The sequence below is a fragment of the Sus scrofa genome, chromosome 15 (genome assembly GCF_000003025.6).
Source record: "Sus scrofa isolate TJ Tabasco breed Duroc chromosome 15, Sscrofa11.1, whole genome shotgun sequence".
NCBI lineage: Eukaryota > Metazoa > Chordata > Mammalia > Artiodactyla > Suidae > Sus > Sus scrofa.
The window spans coordinates 121319897-121336191 of NC_010457.5; the positions used below are offsets into that span (position 1 = coordinate 121319897).

The 16295-nt window shown below is 56.9% G+C and overlaps 2 protein-coding genes across 13 annotated transcripts in view; one reads left to right on the forward strand and one right to left on the reverse strand.

Annotated features, from left to right (window-relative positions):
• DNAJB2 (DnaJ heat shock protein family (Hsp40) member B2) lies at positions 1 to 16031 on the forward strand. Of its 12 annotated transcripts, none has more exons than XM_013984526.2 (12): positions 29 to 205; positions 479 to 579; positions 1278 to 1387; positions 2671 to 2724; positions 2909 to 3031; positions 3750 to 3842; positions 4062 to 4164; positions 4354 to 4424; positions 5272 to 5478; positions 7714 to 7861; positions 9756 to 9797; positions 15974 to 16031. In XM_013984526.2, the coding sequence occupies exons 2-12, from the start codon at positions 515 to 517 to the stop codon at positions 16014 to 16016; spliced, it is 1059 nt and encodes a 352-aa protein (XP_013839980.2). In that variant the 5' UTR covers positions 29 to 205; positions 479 to 514; the 3' UTR covers positions 16017 to 16031. The 12 variants fall into 12 exon arrangements, 9 of the variants coding, with proteins under 9 accessions (XP_020930630.1, XP_020930632.1, XP_020930631.1 ...); XM_021074970.1 differs by having other exon boundaries at positions 30 to 205; positions 7714 to 7807; XM_021074972.1 differs by lacking the exon at positions 3750 to 3842 and having other exon boundaries at positions 23 to 205.
• Positions 9388 to 16295, reverse strand: part of PTPRN (protein tyrosine phosphatase, receptor type N) — a 19945-nt gene continuing 13037 nt past the window's right edge. The window contains 7 exon segments of the mRNA XM_003133669.4: positions 9388 to 10057; positions 10259 to 10332; positions 10571 to 10635; positions 11522 to 11575; positions 15059 to 15225; positions 15958 to 16077; positions 16173 to 16250. Of these exon segments, the coding sequence (XP_003133717.2) occupies positions 9986 to 10057; positions 10259 to 10332; positions 10571 to 10635; positions 11522 to 11575; positions 15059 to 15225; positions 15958 to 16077; positions 16173 to 16250 (630 nt within the window). The 3' untranslated portion in view covers positions 9388 to 9985.

Here is a 16295-nt window from a genome sequence, read left to right on the forward strand (position 1 = left end):
CCCCACCCCCACCCCCAGGTGACAGGCCGAGCCGGCCCCCTCTGGGTCTCTAGTAGTTTCCGTGCCGCTGACGCATGCTTGCGCGCACAGCTGGGCCGGCCGCGTCCTACGCAGCAGCCGCGAGCCGGGCAGCGGGTGCCAGACGGTTCCTGGCGGGGGGCAGGGGCGGGGCGCTGCTGGAGGCCAGGGACTCCCGGCGGAGGAGGTGCGGGCGGGGGGCCCCAGCACAGGCTAGGGGGGCCCTGGGCTGGGCAGCTGCAGTTCGAGGACTGAGATAGGGCGCCCCAGCTCTGGTCCCCGAGATAGCCCGCAGCACCGGCCTGCGGGAGCCGATAAGGGTGTCCGAGGGAGCCTAGTCACCATCCGCAAGCACAGCCCAGAGGGCTCCGCTGCCCCCGGGGTGGGGGTAGCAGGTGGCCTCCAGCCCCAAGGAGGGGCTCTCGGTTCTTTCGGCCTGACGCTTCCTTCTCTACCGCAGCCCCAAGGAGGCCAGCCTGACGACTAACGAGTTGCCATGGCATCCTACTACGAGATCCTAGACGTGCCGCGAAGTGCGACGGCTGATGACATCAAAAAGGCGTAAGTGCCTCTGCTGTGCATCAGAAAGCCACTCACCCGCCCCCCTTCACGCCCACCGCCCCCTTCCAACCCCATGGGCCATTTAGAGGCAGGGCCTAGGGAAGCAGTTCCTTAGACAGGACTGGGGAGAGGGGCTCCCTCAGAGAGTGACCCCTGTTGGGAGGAAGGAGATGCCTGGATCAGTAGGACAAAGTCCAAAGCATCACGTTCCCCTGAGAGCTGCCGTGTGGGTTCTTTTCCAGTGCGGCCTCCCCTCCCCACCCCCCTCCCCCCTCCCTTTTACTGCTACCTCAACCCCCAGCCTTTAGGTGTGGGTTTTCTCAGGATGCAGTGCAAAGATGCTCAAGCGCTGTGATTAGGAGGGACCACTGCCTGGTACTTTTCCTGGCCACAAGTACCCACATCCTTTGCAGCCCCAGCCCCAGTGAGCCCCAAAGAGAGGTTAGAGCCGGGACTTTCTCACTCCTAGGTTATCATCGGCTAATGCAAGTATGTATCCCTGGCACTGACTGCAGAGGGGAGAGATAGGGACTCCATTAAAACATTGCTGCAGAGGTAGCCCTACCAGCTGGGATCGACTGGGATCTGAGTGGTGAACAGGCTGTAGTGGGCTAACAGGAAATGGGTCATTTTGTTCCCTGGTGGCAAGTGCTTGCGTTTGTCCCCTGACCCTTCCTTTCTGAACCCACTTCCTGCAGGTATCGGAAGAAGGCTTTACAGTGGCACCCAGACAAGAACCCAGATAATAAAGAGTTTGCTGAGAAGAAGTTCAAGGAGGTGGCTGAGGCATACGAAGTGCTGTCGGACAGTAAGGGCCAGGGTCAGGGCAGGTGGCTCCCATCGTCCCCGCTTCATGCCCCATCACACTCCTTCCCAAGGCCGTGCTGCCATCACCCTAGTCTGCTCTGTGCCTTTTCAAACCTGGTATTTAAGTGTCCTCCTCTCACAGGGATTCCGGGATTTTTTCTCCCTTGGGATTTTTTTTTTTTCCAGAGGAACACCTACTGTGTGCCAAGCACCCTTTTATTCTTCCCCTGATCCTCTGTCTCAGTGTTGCTCCTCAGCACCTGGTAGTTGCAGCATGGGTCCTGACACGGGGAAGGAAGCAGGGCAGGTAACCAGGGTGTTCCCAGCCTCCTCTGTGCCAGGCATTGGTTGGTGTAGTCTCCATGAGTCCTCACAGCCATCCTGCAAGGCAGGATTTATCACCCCCATTTTTCAGGTAAGGTAGCTGAGGCTAAGAGAGGTGCTCAGGGCCACACGGAGCTGGAATAGGGCTCCAGGTCTTTTATTCAGTAATTCAAGAAATATCCACGGAGTACTTATGATGCCAGGCCCTTGTTGGGTACTGAGGAACAATGGAGGTCAGGTGGGCCCTGTCCTTGTCCTCATGGGTTCATCCAGTCTAGTCAAGGGAGACCTGCATTAACCAAGTAAATGCATGGACAAGGTTATTCCAAAGGAGCATAACAGGGTGATGTGATAGGGAACAGGGAATGGGCACTGGTTTTTGATGGTCGTCAGGGAAGGTCTCTCTGTGACATTCAGGCTAGGCCCTGATTAATAATAGCATAGAAGTGGAGTTCCCACTGTGGCATTGTGGGTTAGGAACCTGACTGCAGCAGCTCGGGTTGGGTTCAATCCCAGGCCGGTGCAGTGGGTTAAAGGATCTGCTGTGGCCACAGCTGTGATGTAGGTTGCAGCTGCTCCTTGGGTTCAATCCCTGGCCCAGGCAATTCCGTATGCCGTGGTGTAACCATAAAGTTAAAAACAAATAATAACATAGTAAGAATTAGCTAACTCTTAGGAGATGCTTACTGTGCATCAGGCACCATGCTAAGTGGTTGAGGTAGATATCTCATTTAATCCTTGCAACCATGCGGTGGGGGCTGTGACTGTGTCCATTTTACAGATGAGAAGGACCTGCTGAGTGAAGGACTGAGCTGCTGCTAAAACCTATAGCCTGTGTCCACTGTGCACCCTGCTGCCCCCCTAGTGTCGGTCTCTGGACAGATCTCGGAGGGGCCTAGCCTGGAAGGGGAGGCGGTCAACGCAGACGGAGGGAGAAATGATCTTGGTCTCTCTTTCCAGAGCATAAGCGGGAGATCTACGACCGCTATGGCCGGGAAGGGCTGACCGGGGCAGGTAGGTGGAGCAGGGGCACCCAGGGATGGGAGTGGGTCCAGGAGGAGGGAGGAAGGCAGATCCCTACAATGGCTGTGCATTCTCACTCTCCAGGCTCCTGGGATCTCTGTGCCTTTGCCGGGGTCCCCTGGCTCAGGGCCAGATGCACGCCCTAAGCCCCCTCCTCATCCTGCCTCTCCTCCAGGAACTGGCCCATCTCGGGCAGAAGCTGGCGGTGGCGGGCCTGGCTTCACCTTCACCTTCCGCAGCCCGGAGGAGGTCTTCCGGGAGTTCTTCGGGAGTGGGGACCCTTTTGCGGAGCTCTTTGGTGAGTGCGCTCAGGAGGCCTCTGGGCCCACCCTCCATCAGCTGGGAGGCCCTTAGAGGGAAGCAGAATTCCAGGGACAGAAGACTTTGTGGGGGTGGATCCAGTGAGCACTGGCACAGAACCTTACACATGTCAGAACCCACGTGACCCTGGAGTGATGCTTCGGGGACTTGCCTTGCTAAACGATGACAATGATGCATTGTTAGACTTCCACAACGATAGCCCAGAAAGCAAGACACAAAGCATCATGGGACAGTAACAGTGCCATTACAGACCACAGATGCCACTGTTTTGAATGGTGAACATGAACCTTATGAGGTAGATAATTTTAACCCCAATCACAGATGAGAACACTGAGGCATGTTCCAATAACTTGCTCAGAGTCGCACAGCAGACAGCAGAGCCGGGGCAGAGCCGGGGCGGAGCTGGGACTTGGGTCGTGTCTGCCTGACTTCACACCAGACTTACCTGCCTAGAACTGAAGGGGCGCTTCTCCTCTTTCCCTCCCTCCCTTTATTCTTCATGATGGACAGAACTGACCTGGGAACTTTTGCATATGAAATACTAAAAGAAATTCAACTTGTCCATCAAAAAAAGAAAAAAAATCAGGAATGTACCCAGTTGCTTAGGAGCTCATACTTTGAGACTTAATCTGGGGGTGGCGGGTGGGGGGCGGAATCTTTCTCCAGGTAATGGTTCATCTGCTTACTCATTGCAGACGACCTCGGCCCCTTCTCAGAGCTTCAGAACCGGGGTCCCCGGCACTCTGGCCCTTTCTTCACCTTCTCTTCCTCCTTCCCCGGGCACTCTGGTAAGTGCCGTCCTTTCCCGTGTTTGCACATGTTTGGAGCTCTGGAGCCCTGGAGCCCTCGCCTCAGCCAGCTCACTCGTCACTTTGCCAAGCCTTCTGCATCTCTGGAGCTCTGTGTCTGGGCAGCTCTGTGGGGAGACCCCGCAGAGGTTCCTGGCCCCTTGTGACTGCAGCCTGCCCGGTGATAACCTCTCTTTCTCCCCTTTGTTCCCACGCCAGATTTCTCCTCCTCGTCTTTCTCCTTCAGTCCTGGGGCTGGTGCTTTTCGTTCCGTTTCTACATCTACCACCTTTGTTCAAGGACGCCGCATCACAACGCGCAGGTCAGGGCCCCTGAGACCACGCCGAGTGCAGGGGTGTGGGGGTGGGCCTGGGGGGAGCTCCACATGACCAGACAGGCGGCGCCTTGAGGGCAGAGCCCAGTCTGTCCTGTCCACTGCGGTGTCCCAGAGCCGGGGCGGGCGCTGCAGGACTCGGGCGTCCTGCTGAATGAACGTTGCTGTCTCCCACAGAATCATGGAGAACGGGCAGGAGCGGGTGGAAGTGGAGGAAGATGGGCAGCTGAAATCCATCACAATCAACGGTGAGGAGTGGCTCTGCCATGCAGGGCAGTCCCGGCAGGGAGCCCCAGCCCCAAAGCCCCTCCCCAAACTGCTCCTCTCTGAATCCCCCTGGGGCAGGGAGGGCACAATGGCCACAGGCCAGACTGGCAGGACTGGGGATGCTGATCCCGGGGAAGGGGCTGGGACAGAATGGTGGAGTCTCAGGGAGCCAGCTCATCACCGTTGTCATGAGTGCGGTGCCTGGAGTTTGCAGAGCACTTGGCTGTTTTTCAAGCACTTGCACACATACCATATCCCTAGGTTCTTAAAACAGCCGTGGGAAAGCAGGGCAGTTGGTATTCGCCCTACTTTTCAGGAGACTGATCCTCAGCACCAGCACAGCTAAATGGCCCCAGGCCCAAGGCTTTGACCTACTTAGCAAAGGGTGAAGTCAGGAGTGAAACTCAGGAAGCAGGATTCCTGGAGCTGAACTCTTCCTCCCACAAGGCCACACCATACGGATGGTCACCATGGCTGCCCCCTCATGCCCACCGACTGGGAGCCCTGTGTGCCAAAGGGCCTTTCACAGGCTGTCTTTTATAATCACTGGAACAACTGGACCTAGCAGGCACTTTCATCATCCCATTGTATAGATGAGGAAAGGGAGGCTTAGGGAGGTTGAGTCACTTGCCCAGGGAGATGGCTCGTACCTGCTGGAGCCGAATACCTGCCCATGCTCATAACCACTCTGCTGGGGGCCAAGATGCTGCAGCCAGTTCCAGAGGAGGGGCTATAAGTGGTCAGAGTTGTTGCTACAGGAGTCGCCCTGGCAGGATTCCTGTGGCCGGGGTCAAGAGGGCCTGGGTCATGGTGGCCGTGACTCCGCAGGTATCCCGGATGACCTGGCACTGGGCTTGGAGCTGAGCCGTCGCGAGCAGCAACAGTCCGTCACCTCCAGGTCTGGGGCGACACAGGTCGGGCAGACCCCTGCCTCACACTCCCCCGACGGCGACCTCTCTGAGGATGACGAGGACCTGCAGCTTGCCATGGCCTACAGCCTGTCAGAGATGGAGGCGGCTGGGAAGAAACCGGCAGGTGGGCGGGGGGCACCGCGACGACGGCAGGGGCAGCCCAAGGCCCAGAACCAAGATCCAGGCACAGGGGAGACCTGTGAGGGTGCCAGGGGCGACACTGCCAAACCCAGCCCATCTCCGGAGGAGAAGGCCTCTCGCTGCCTCATCCTCTGATCACCAGGCCCAACCCACCCGATTCAGGGGGACCAGGGGTCCTGCTCACTGTCAGGCGAGCAGAGAGGGGCGTGGCCTGAGTTGCAGGGTCCCTCTCCACCTCCATGATTCCTCCCAGGTCCACCCCCCTGCAGTGTGGACTCGGGATTTGCTGTGCTCAGGCCATGGCTGATCGGTCCCTGGGGAAGCCCAAGGTGGGGGGACTCAGGGCAGTGGGAAGGCCTGGGGATCAGGATGCACTTATTAGACGGGGCGTTTCCAGGGGCACTAGTGGCTTGGGTCAGGCCTTTGCTGCCCCCCGTCTTCTGCCACCTGTGTTGCTGATGATGTTAAGGAGGACTTGGCCTGAGGTTCTCTGAGCCCGTCGGCAGCCACGGCGCTCCCTTCCGGCTGCAGACACCCCACCTTGGTTTCTGCACGGTGTTGAGCTCTGACGTCTCTGTTGCTTCCCTCCCTCCTGGTGCTGCTTCTCTCCTCCCTTGCACTCTTCTCTCTGCATCCCCCGCGGGCCGCATCGCTTGCTCTCACTGCCGTCTGGCTGGGACTCCCTTCTTCCTTCCCCCAGAAGGCCTCTTTGTGGCGAGGAAGATGCTGTGGCCGGTAGGGCCATAAGGTCTTCCGGGGAGGCTAGCTGGGTGGGGCGGGAGCCTCTCGGCCGTCCAGATTCGGAACCGGAGCCCACTCCTCCTCCCTTCCTCTTGCTGCCTCAGCCTGCCCCGGGCCTCGGGACTAGCCAGAGGTGAGGCCGGCTAACCCTGGAGAGGGGGGATGAAGCCAGGGTGCCCCAGGAGGGAGGCCTAGGAGGGGACCGGACCTCGTCCTCCCGCACCATGCATCAGGGCTCAGGGAGAGGCCACAGGGCTAGCCCAGGGCTGCATGCTGAGCGCCCTCCTCCACAGCTTGCTGCTGACCCTCTCTCCTGTCACCCCGTCCCTGCTCTCTCCCCAGATGTGTTCTGAGCTGGATGTCCAGGACCCAGAGTTGCTGCACAGTTCCAAAAGGACAGCGCCCAACCCTGTGCACTGGGAGGGGACCCTCCATTCCTCTCCCTCGCCTGTGCTGAGCATAGAGCCGGGCCTGGGTGGTGGGTGGGGGCTGGGTGGGCGGTAGTCTTAGCCTGGAAACGCTTCTCTGGGTGTTTGGTGCTCTCTTGGGGACTACAAGTCCCAGAATGCAATGCACCCTGCCTCCTTGCTGTTAGATCATGCTTGGGGGAAGTGGCATGTGGTTACAGGGCTGTGCATCTTGGGACATGTAGTTCTGGCCCTGGTCGGCCTGACACTTGCTGTAAGATGGGGGAGATCTTGTCATTTGATTTGTCCCTGGCAGGGGTAGCAAGAATGTGGATGAAGGGGTAATGGTTCGAGCTCTGTTTCCCCTGACAGCTCTTGCTAGCGCTCGGGTTAGAGCGTAAAAATCAAGGCCCTGTGGCATCCAGGGGAGGCTCCTTCCCTGTGCACAGTCCTGGAGTTTGAGGATGAGCCGGAGCAGATCAACGCAGCAGGGCTATGGGCACGGGCTGGCAGAGAGCTTGGAAGGAAGCCCTCTCGGGGGTGTGTGTGTGTGTGTGTGTGTGTGTGTGTGTGTGGCTGGAGTTGGTGTGTGACGGATGCTCCAGGCATGTTGCTGCTTGTATGGCTTCTTTGACCTCTGACCCCGCTGCCCATTCTTTCTCTCCAACACCGCAGAAGCTGCCTCTCCTCCTCCCTCCCTGGGGAGCCGGGTGGCCAGGGAGGGGAGTGGTGGAGCCAGGGTGTTGCCAGCCCCTGTGCCCTTGAGTCTCAGAGATGTATCAAAGCCAGCTGGGCTGAGCTCAGACCAAGAGGAAAACACTGGAAGTCAATAAAGCTGAATTTCGAGAGCTTGGTGGGATGCTGTGTTCCTTGTGCTTTCTTCCCGGGGTGGCGGGGGAGGGACCCTGTGGGACCAGCGGGTGACCCACCTGCCTTTATTGTCCAAGACTTCAGAGGTCGCAAGCCTTCCCACCTGACAGGTGATGTGCCCCTCTTTGAGCAGGCGGCCCTCCCTAAGTATGCCGTGGAATCCTATGAAATGCCCATACTCTTCTGCCCTCACCTCTTAGGGTCCCACATCTGGCTTCCTCCAGGCAGCTGTTGTTTCCTTTGCAAAGCCATCTGCCACCCAGTACTCCACAGTGCAGCTAGGACCAGACTGAGGTATGATTTGACTGAAAACATGAGGACAGCAGAAAGCTGGAAATGTATAAAAAGGTAAAAACCTATAAACACCTCCTCCCAGGCCCAGAGACTGAGCCTCTCCACAAGTTTCCTTAGTTGGCCAGTGTCAGAGACCTGCTTCTCTCATGTCCAGTCGCACAAGCCCCCCGCCAGGGTCCAGGCCCCCAACTCATCAGGGCCTGAGGAGAAGAAAGCCAGGTATCTCTCCCCCTTCTCTCTCCAGAAACCTGCAGAGATTCCCTCCCAGCCACGTGACAAGCACCTTTGCGTTGTCAAGCAGGGCATGGTGGCTCCCCGCCACCCCACACTCTTCCATTGCAGGATAAGCATTTAGCTTCGTCTTCTACCCAAAGGGCGTACATTATATTTTTCTCAAAACAAGGAAATAGCCTGCCCTGAAAGAGGAATTTCAACTTTTTACCTTGAGAGAAAGGGAGAGGGAGAGAATCTTCTGGAAGATTTTCATTTTAGCAAATGACTGTCCTGTTCCTTTCCGACCTTTGAGGTGACAACATTGGTGCTGTGCCTCAGCCAAACACAGAGGGGGCCTGCCGTCTGCTCCCTGGTCCCTTCTCTTCCTGGGCAAGGCGGGTGTTACCCATTTTTTATGTGAGGGGACTGAGCCTTGGCAAGATTAAGTGGCCCTAAGAGTAGCTGTAGGCCCAGGGCTCTTTTTGCCCCATTTCTATCACCTTTGTCTGAGGACACCACAGGACACGCAGATGAGGGCTCCTCTGGGGACGTACGGGGGAGAGGTAAGAAAAGGCCCCTTGTCCACAGGCGAGTGACTGTCGTGACAGCTCACAGGCCTGGTCTGAGTGACTAGCAGAGTTTAGTTACTTTTGCTTAAGGTATGGCAGGCACTTGGCCCGCATGGCCTCATTCAGTCCTAACCTCAGTCCTGCACAAAATACATCATTCCTGAGGCCCAGGGGTCCAAGGCGGCTGCCTGGGAACTGAGAGGAGAGGCAATAAAGAGGCCACACGTGCCTGCATTCGAATCCTCACTTCACCACTTACTTACTAGTAGTGGTACCTCAGGCAAGTTGTGTGTTGCAGTCTCTTCACCTGTAAAATGGGGCGTTGTCATGAAGATTAAGCAAGTTAATGTATGTACAGCACCTTGGAGATTGCCAGACACAGAGTTCCCCCTGTGGCTCAGAGGTTAACCAATCTGACTAGCACCCATGAGGATGCAGGTTCGATGATCCCTGGCCTTGCTCAGTGTGTCGGGGATCCGGCGTTGCCATGAGCTGTGGCATACGCCAGCAGCTGCAGCTCCAATTGGACCCCTGGACGGGGAACCTCCATATGCCATAGGTGCAGCCCTAAAAAGCAAAAAAAAAAAAAAAGAGAGATTGCCGGACACAGAGGGAGCGCAGCCTAAAAAACACCTGCCTAACTGTTATTAGCTACCATTTGTGCCCTGGAGAGCCTGACTCTGAATCCTGGCTCTCCCATCACCCTCTCACCTGAGAAACGCAGCCGAACCCAGCCCCAGGCTGAGGCCGGGGCTGGAAGCTGGACGCACAACAGACAGAAACGCGTAGGAGTCTGGGTTGCAGCTGCACGACGACACACTAACTTTATTCACATTGATACAAAAGTAGATTTTTCTAGAAATGTTCTCTTGTACCAGAGGGAGAGAGTTGAGTGGCACGTGGCCGGAGGGCAGGGGGAGGGGGGTGGGAAGGGCCAGGGCCAGAGCGTGGGGCTCGGAGGCGGGACAGCGGGGCGGCAGGGCTGGGGAAGCAGGAAGAGCTGGGCATGGCAGCCCTCACCCCATTCTATCCACACTGGAGGGCGGGGGGGGGGGGCGTCACCACACACTGGGAGCATCCAGAGTGGTGGGAGATGGGGGCCAGGGAACTCAAGCAGGAGGAGGCTCTAGGTGGAATTGCTGCTTAGGACTTTTCTTCTCCTCCAGGCCGGCTGCCAGCTCCCCCATGGGACACCCGGGCTCTGGCAGGTGAGAGGCAGGGCAGATCCGCCCCTTCCCGCTTCCCCTTCCTTCCATGCTCCTCTTGGAAGGGCCAGACATGCCCAAGAGGGGCCAAGGCGGCGGGCGGGGACGCGAGGAGCGAGTACATGGAAAGAGGCTCACACAGGCGGAGAGGGAGCAGACTCTGGGCTGCCCACCGAGGGGCCCCAGGGGTCTCACTGGGGCAGGGCCTTGAGGATGGCATTCACCTCCTCCGCCACCGCAGTCAGGGCAAACTCAAACTGGTCCTGGGGAAGGGCGGGGGTGGGGGAGAGTCAGGGGGGCCTGGCCTCTGCTCCTGTCCTGGGGCGCTTTGAGGAGGTCACCGGGGGGAGGAGGGCATCCTCCTGGGGGAGGCGGGGAGGCAGGCAGGAGAGGCAGGCTGCTGCCCCTTTCCCGGGGGCGGGGAGGAGGGTGGTGGCTAGGGTCCGAGCAGGGGGACTAGTCACCTTAGAGCGGACGAGGCCAGGCCGCTGGTCACGGACATGCTCCAGGGTGGCCGCGATGTCAATCTCCTTCACTCCTGGCGGGGTGGGGGCAGTCACGGGGGGACTCAGAGGGTGTCCAGAGGAGGGTAGGAGCTAGAAAGTCTGGGGCATCCTGGGATGGGAGACTTGGAGGATTGGACAAAGCCTGGGGGTGTGACAACCTGCTCTCCAGGAACTCCCGTGACCCTGGGGATGGGGGGTGGGGTGGGGGGGAGTGCTGCTGGGGAAACTCTAATCCCGGGCTGGGCTGCGGGCACCGGGGAAGGTGCTCACCTTTTGCCATGCGGTTCAATACCATGTCGATGAGGATGTAGGTGCCAGTCCTTCCCGCCCCGTCACTGAAACAGGAGATGGTGACAGCTGAGCTTGGGGCCCAGCAGGAAGGGGGAGGAGCAGAGGAGGCGGAGGCTTGGGGTGGGGAGGAGGCCTGCGGAGCCTAAAGGGTTAGTTCGAGGGGACCATGAGCAGGCCAAGGACGAGGGAGAGGTCAAAGCCCCTGGGTCCTTGAGTGGGGTCCTGAGTCCCCTGGGATGTCTCTTGGGCAGTGGGCCAATAGCAAGGGAGAGCCCTAGCTCCACCTGTAGGCATAGGCAGGAAGAGGGAGAGGGAAAAGCCTTTTTCAGCCTCTAGCTGGGCTATTGTTCAGCACGCTTTTTCTGTAAATGGCCAAGATGGTAAATATTTTCAACTTTGTAGGCCACATAGCATCGCTGTTGCATGTTCTTTTTTTTTCTTCAACTATTTAAAAATATAGTCATTGTTCTTAGCTCCTGGGCCATTAAAAAACAGATGCTGGGAGTCCCCGTCATGGCTCAGCAGAAACAAATCTGACCAGCATCCATGAGGACGTACGTTGGACCCCTGGCCTTGCTTAGTGGGTTAAGGATCCGGCGTTGCCGTGAGCTGTGGTGTAGGTTGCAGACTTGGCTCAGATCCTGTGTGGCTGTGGCTGTGGCGTAGGCCAGCGGCTACAGCTCTGATTTGACCCCTAGCCTGGGAACCTCCATATGCCGCGGGTGTGGCCCTAAAAAGAAGAAAAAAAAAAAAAAAAAAAAAAAAAAAGACGCTGAATTTGGCCCCTGGGTTGTTTGCTGGCATCTAGGGGATGGGTGGGCAGTGCGTGTGGGACATGTGCGCAGGGAGTAGGAACAGAGGGGGTGGGAATCAGGGCCCTCTGGCCTGCCCCCCCATCCTCACCCCAGCCCCCAGCCCCTCTGCACGCACCTGCAGTGCACAATGATGGGGCAGGAGCGGCCCCGGTAGCACTTGTTCACCTTCCTGCAACGAGAAATGGGTGTGAGGCCAGGGGCGCCAGCAGAGGGAAAGGGGAACCGAAACACACACCTGCGGGCCTCTCTTGGCTCCTTTTCTCTCCATGTGCCCAGCGCGGAGGAGGGAAGGGGTTGGAGAGAGGAGTCGGAGAGAGGAGTCAGGGCTGGAGGCAAAGAACCAGAGATGGCGTGGGTGGCACTGGGCTTGCCTGGTCTCTTATGAGCTATGTGCCCAAGCTGTGCACCTGGAACAACTGATTTAACCTCCTGGAGCCTCAGTTTTCTTACCTGTAAAATGGGGGCGATAAGAAAAATAACCTCCTTCTTTGGGTTCTCACTGTGATTACATGAGATAATCCATGTGAAGAATAAAGTAAAAGACCTGGCACACAGTAGGTGCTCATTAAATGAGAGTACAATGAATAATCATATTAATAGCCACCTCTACCAGAAGTCCAAGGAGGATAGGCTTTCTGGTGACTTCGGGGCTGTCAACCTTGCCACATCCCTGCTCTGCCCTTACAAGGGCCCAGGGTGTTCCCCTCGCCACTCAGGCCCCTTGTGGTTCTTTTTTTTTTTTTTTTTGCCTTTTTCTAGGGTCGCTCCTGAGGCATATGGAGATTCCCAGGCTAGGGGTCGAATCAGAGCTCTAGCTGCCTGCCTACACCACAGCCACAGCAACACAGGATCTGAGCCATGTCTGCGACCTACACCACAGCCACAGCAACGCCAGATCCTTAACCCACTGAGCAAGGCCAGGGATCGAACCCGCAACCTCATGGTTCCTAGTCAGATTCGTTAACCACTGAGCCACGACGGGAACTCCCCCTTGTGGTTCTTGTTAGCAATAGGTCAGGTAGTAGCTCTGGGCACAGAGTTCTTCCCGCTAGGGCAAGACAACCGCCCAGCTCTGCATGTTACGCTGCTGCCTGTCTCCCTGGGTAAGTCTTAGGTCAGCACAGGTGCTCTGCGGTCAGATCATATTCAGACTTGGGGTCCACCTGGACCTCAGATTCTGCTGCCCTGAGCACAGCTCAGCAAGAAGCAGGGGGTTTCTCTCTCTCAATGGCCTGGTCTAATCCTCCCTTGTCCCTTCTGAGCTTCCTATTTTGAGAGTCACTTGTAGAATCTTGATACGCCCAGTGGGCCAGGGTGAGGGGGGACCTTCTTGGGGTTATTAGAGCGTTTCTGGTCCTCCTGCGGGTTACAAGAGTGTCTAGTGGTCCTTCCATCTGGTCCCCCCAGGCTAGCAGGGGCCAGGTAGACTCCAATAGTTTTCCAGGAGACCACGTGGTTTTCTAGCACATTGGCTAGTACATCAGGGCTGGAGTGGAACAGAAGTTGCGACAATGGTTCCTGATCGTTTAATTATAATGACAATAAATGGTATTTAGACTTCATAGAGCCCTTGCTGTGTGCCAGGCACTTCAAGCAGATTTTCTAGACTTTATGCTGTTGACTTTTGTAACAACGCCCTAAAGTATGGGTCCTCATCCTCATTTCACAGGTAAGGAAACGGATGGAGGTCCAGGCCTTGCTCAGAGTCACTTTCTAGGACTTAAAAGTTATTTTATCTTCCCTCTGGTAGACCTTCACCAAACTGTATTTATTAAGCAGCAATTAATTTATGCTGGGTGTCTAATGCCAACTGAGTTTACATAATTCCAGCCTAAAGCACAGAAATACAACCTTTTGGCTTACCTGTGCAGCCTTAAAACAGGTCCATGCACTAGTTCTATAAAGATTTTTAAAATGGGGAAAATATAAAAGCTCTGATACCTGGTGTTGCTTTTGAGAAGGCTGTACCTCAGCCCTGGGGACCCCAGTTAGAAACCATTGTCCTGAGGCTCAGAAACTACCCCAGGTTCCCACCCACACTCTGCTCCTCTGCTCTTGGCCCAGTGCCTAGAGACCTCAGGCCAGCCTGGCAAGGGGCAGAAAAGCAGGAGGAGGCCACCGGGTGGGTGAGGCCCCTGCCATTTCTCAGCCACCTGTTGGGGGCCAGTGGGGGGCGTGCACAGGCAGGAGATGCTGGAAGCCTGGCCCAGTCATGGTTTCAGCGTCAGAACAGGTCAAGTCCCTCCATTAGCTTTTGGTTCCAGCCTCCACGTGGTTCCACTGAGTGCCCAAGAATCCAGAGATCCTTCTGGACTCCCTTTGATAGTAGTATCTGTCCCTTTCCTGAGTGTCCCCCCACCCACCAGCCCCTGGCTCTCCCGGCAGGCTTCAGGGTGGTGGTCCCTGGGCCCACACGTCCTCATGTCCTGTCCATGCAGCGGCCACACCTGCCAATGATCACTTTTGTGACTATGCAACTGGAGTGAGAATACTAGCTGCAGATCACAAAAATGACGCTGGCAGCTGTGAGAGAGAGAGAGGAGGGAGGGGACAGAGAGGGGAGACAGGCAGAGGGAGGGGGAGACAGAGAGACAGGCATACATAGGCAGAGGTGGGAGAGAGGTGAAGAGACGGAGCGGGAGAAGGGACAGAGAGAGGCACAGAGAGAAGGACATGAGGTTGGAGGGTAAGAGGGAGACAGACTGTGAGACAGTGATGGAGAAAGACGTGCTGGAGAGGGAGGGTGGGGGAGAGAGAAGAGGGAAGGAAAGGAGGGAAAGAGAAGCAGAGGGAGAGATGGAAAGAGGCAAAGAGTCACAGAGGGATAAAGAAGCGGGACGGCGGGTGGAGCGAGGGACCGCAAGGGGGCAGCAGACACAGGGATCAGTGTTGGACACCTGGAAGGCAGGCTGGTCAGGAGGAAACAGGAGGGGCCAAGGGGACCGAGAGAAGGAGAGAGTTAGAAATAAGGTGAGCCCTTCTTGTGGGGAAGGGTCTTATGGAGAAAGAAGGCGGAGTTCCCGTCCTGGCGCAGCGGAAACGTATCCGACTAGGAACCATGAGGTTGCGGGTTCGATCCCTGGCCTTGCTCAGTGGGTTAAGGATCTGGTGTTGCCGTGAGCTGTGGTGTAGGTCGCAGATGCGGCTCGGATCTGGCGTTGCTGTGGCTGTGGTGTAGGCCGGCGGCTACAGCTGCGATTAGACCCCTAGCCTGAGAACATCCATATGCTGCAGGTGCTGCCCCAGAAAAGACAAAAAAAAAAAAAAAAAAAAAAAAAAAAAAAGGGGGGGGGAAGAGGGCAAGAGAGGGAGGAGACAGAGAGCTGGATCACAGCGGTGGTGGAGAAATGGGCACAGCGAGACAATCCGTCAGTCTTGGTTTGGGTGGGAGGTGTGGGGGGTCTGGAAGGGAGCTCCAGGAAGTCAGAGTCAGTTCTGGTTTGAGGGTGTCTAGAAGGGGGCGTTGGTGGACCAGATGCCAAGGCTTCAGGTCAGACTAAAGGGCCTGACTAACATACCTGGGGCCCGTGGAGGAGCTGAGGGGCTGGGAGATCGTGGGACTCCCGACACCTCCAAGCCTGTGAGCCTCTCTTCCCGCTCTTCGGAGCCTCCCTTGGGGCCACCCCACCGCCCAGGCGCTGGGGATGCTCACCTGCGGAAGTCCAGCAAGGGCCGGGTGGAGGCCGGGGTGCCCTCTGCCGGCCAGCTGAGGAAGTGGAACTGCGTGAGCGTGCGCGTCTCCTGGGTCTGCACGTTCTTCAGGTAGAAGCTCCGCACCAGGAAGTCTTCGCACCAGATGTGCTCCGACACTAGGTTCACCTGCCGAGGAGGGGGAGCAGGTCTGAGCGGGCAGGGCCTCTCAAATCCTCCCACATCCTCCCGGCCTCCCAGGCCAGTCAAATTCTACATCCTCCAGGAAGCTTACCTGACCTCCTGCCCCAATAGTCCCAGCTGTCCCCCCCAAACCCTAGCTGTCTGTGTCACTGGGCTACTGCTCAGGACAACTGGGAGCTTTTCTATCTAGACACAACTATTGTGAGCTTTTTGATATCAGAGTTTCTCCTTCCTCTTCCGAACAGAATCTAGCTAAATGTCTGTGCTACACACACGATACGTTTTGATAAAATTCTGTACTTTTGATTTTCTTTCTTTAACCATAAATGAGACTAATTTTTAAAAAATTAAAAGAGCAGGCGTTCCCGTCATGGTGCAGAGGAAACGGATCCGACTAGGAACCATGAGGTTGCGGGTTCGATCCCTGGCCTTGCTCAGTGGGTTAAGGATCTGGCATTGCCGTGAGCTGTGGTGTAAGTCACAGATGCAGCTCAGATGCAGTGGTGCTGTGGGTGTAGTGTAGGTCAGCAGCTGTAGCTCCGATTTGACCCCTAGCCTGGGAACCTCCACGTGCTGCAGGTGTGGCCCTAAAACAAACAAAGTAGTCATGAAATGAATGTCTGTGTGTACACGTGGGTTTATGTACAGGCATATTCACATGTGTGAATGGTGTACCATCCGCTCTCCCCTCTCCCATTGACTCCTTGTCTCGCTGACCTCATACACATGGTAGAGGGAAGAGCCTTCATCTGGCCAGTAGCGGTCGCACTGCTTGACGCCATCCTCCACCAGCGGGGTCAGCATGACAATGACGGTGCAGCCACTCTCCCACACCATCTAGGGACAGAGACCCAGGTAAGCTCCATTCTAACCTCCTTGGCTGCCCATAAGGGCCCCTGATCCTGGGAGAAGCCCTCCCTCCAACAGCTCACCTGCCAGAAGTCTGCGATGGTGTGCGACAGCGGGCCCTGGGTGGCTATGTAGGCTGGCATCCGAGGGTCATGCTCAATCTGGGGGCAGGAAAGATACATCCTGAGCCAGAATGGGAATTGCCA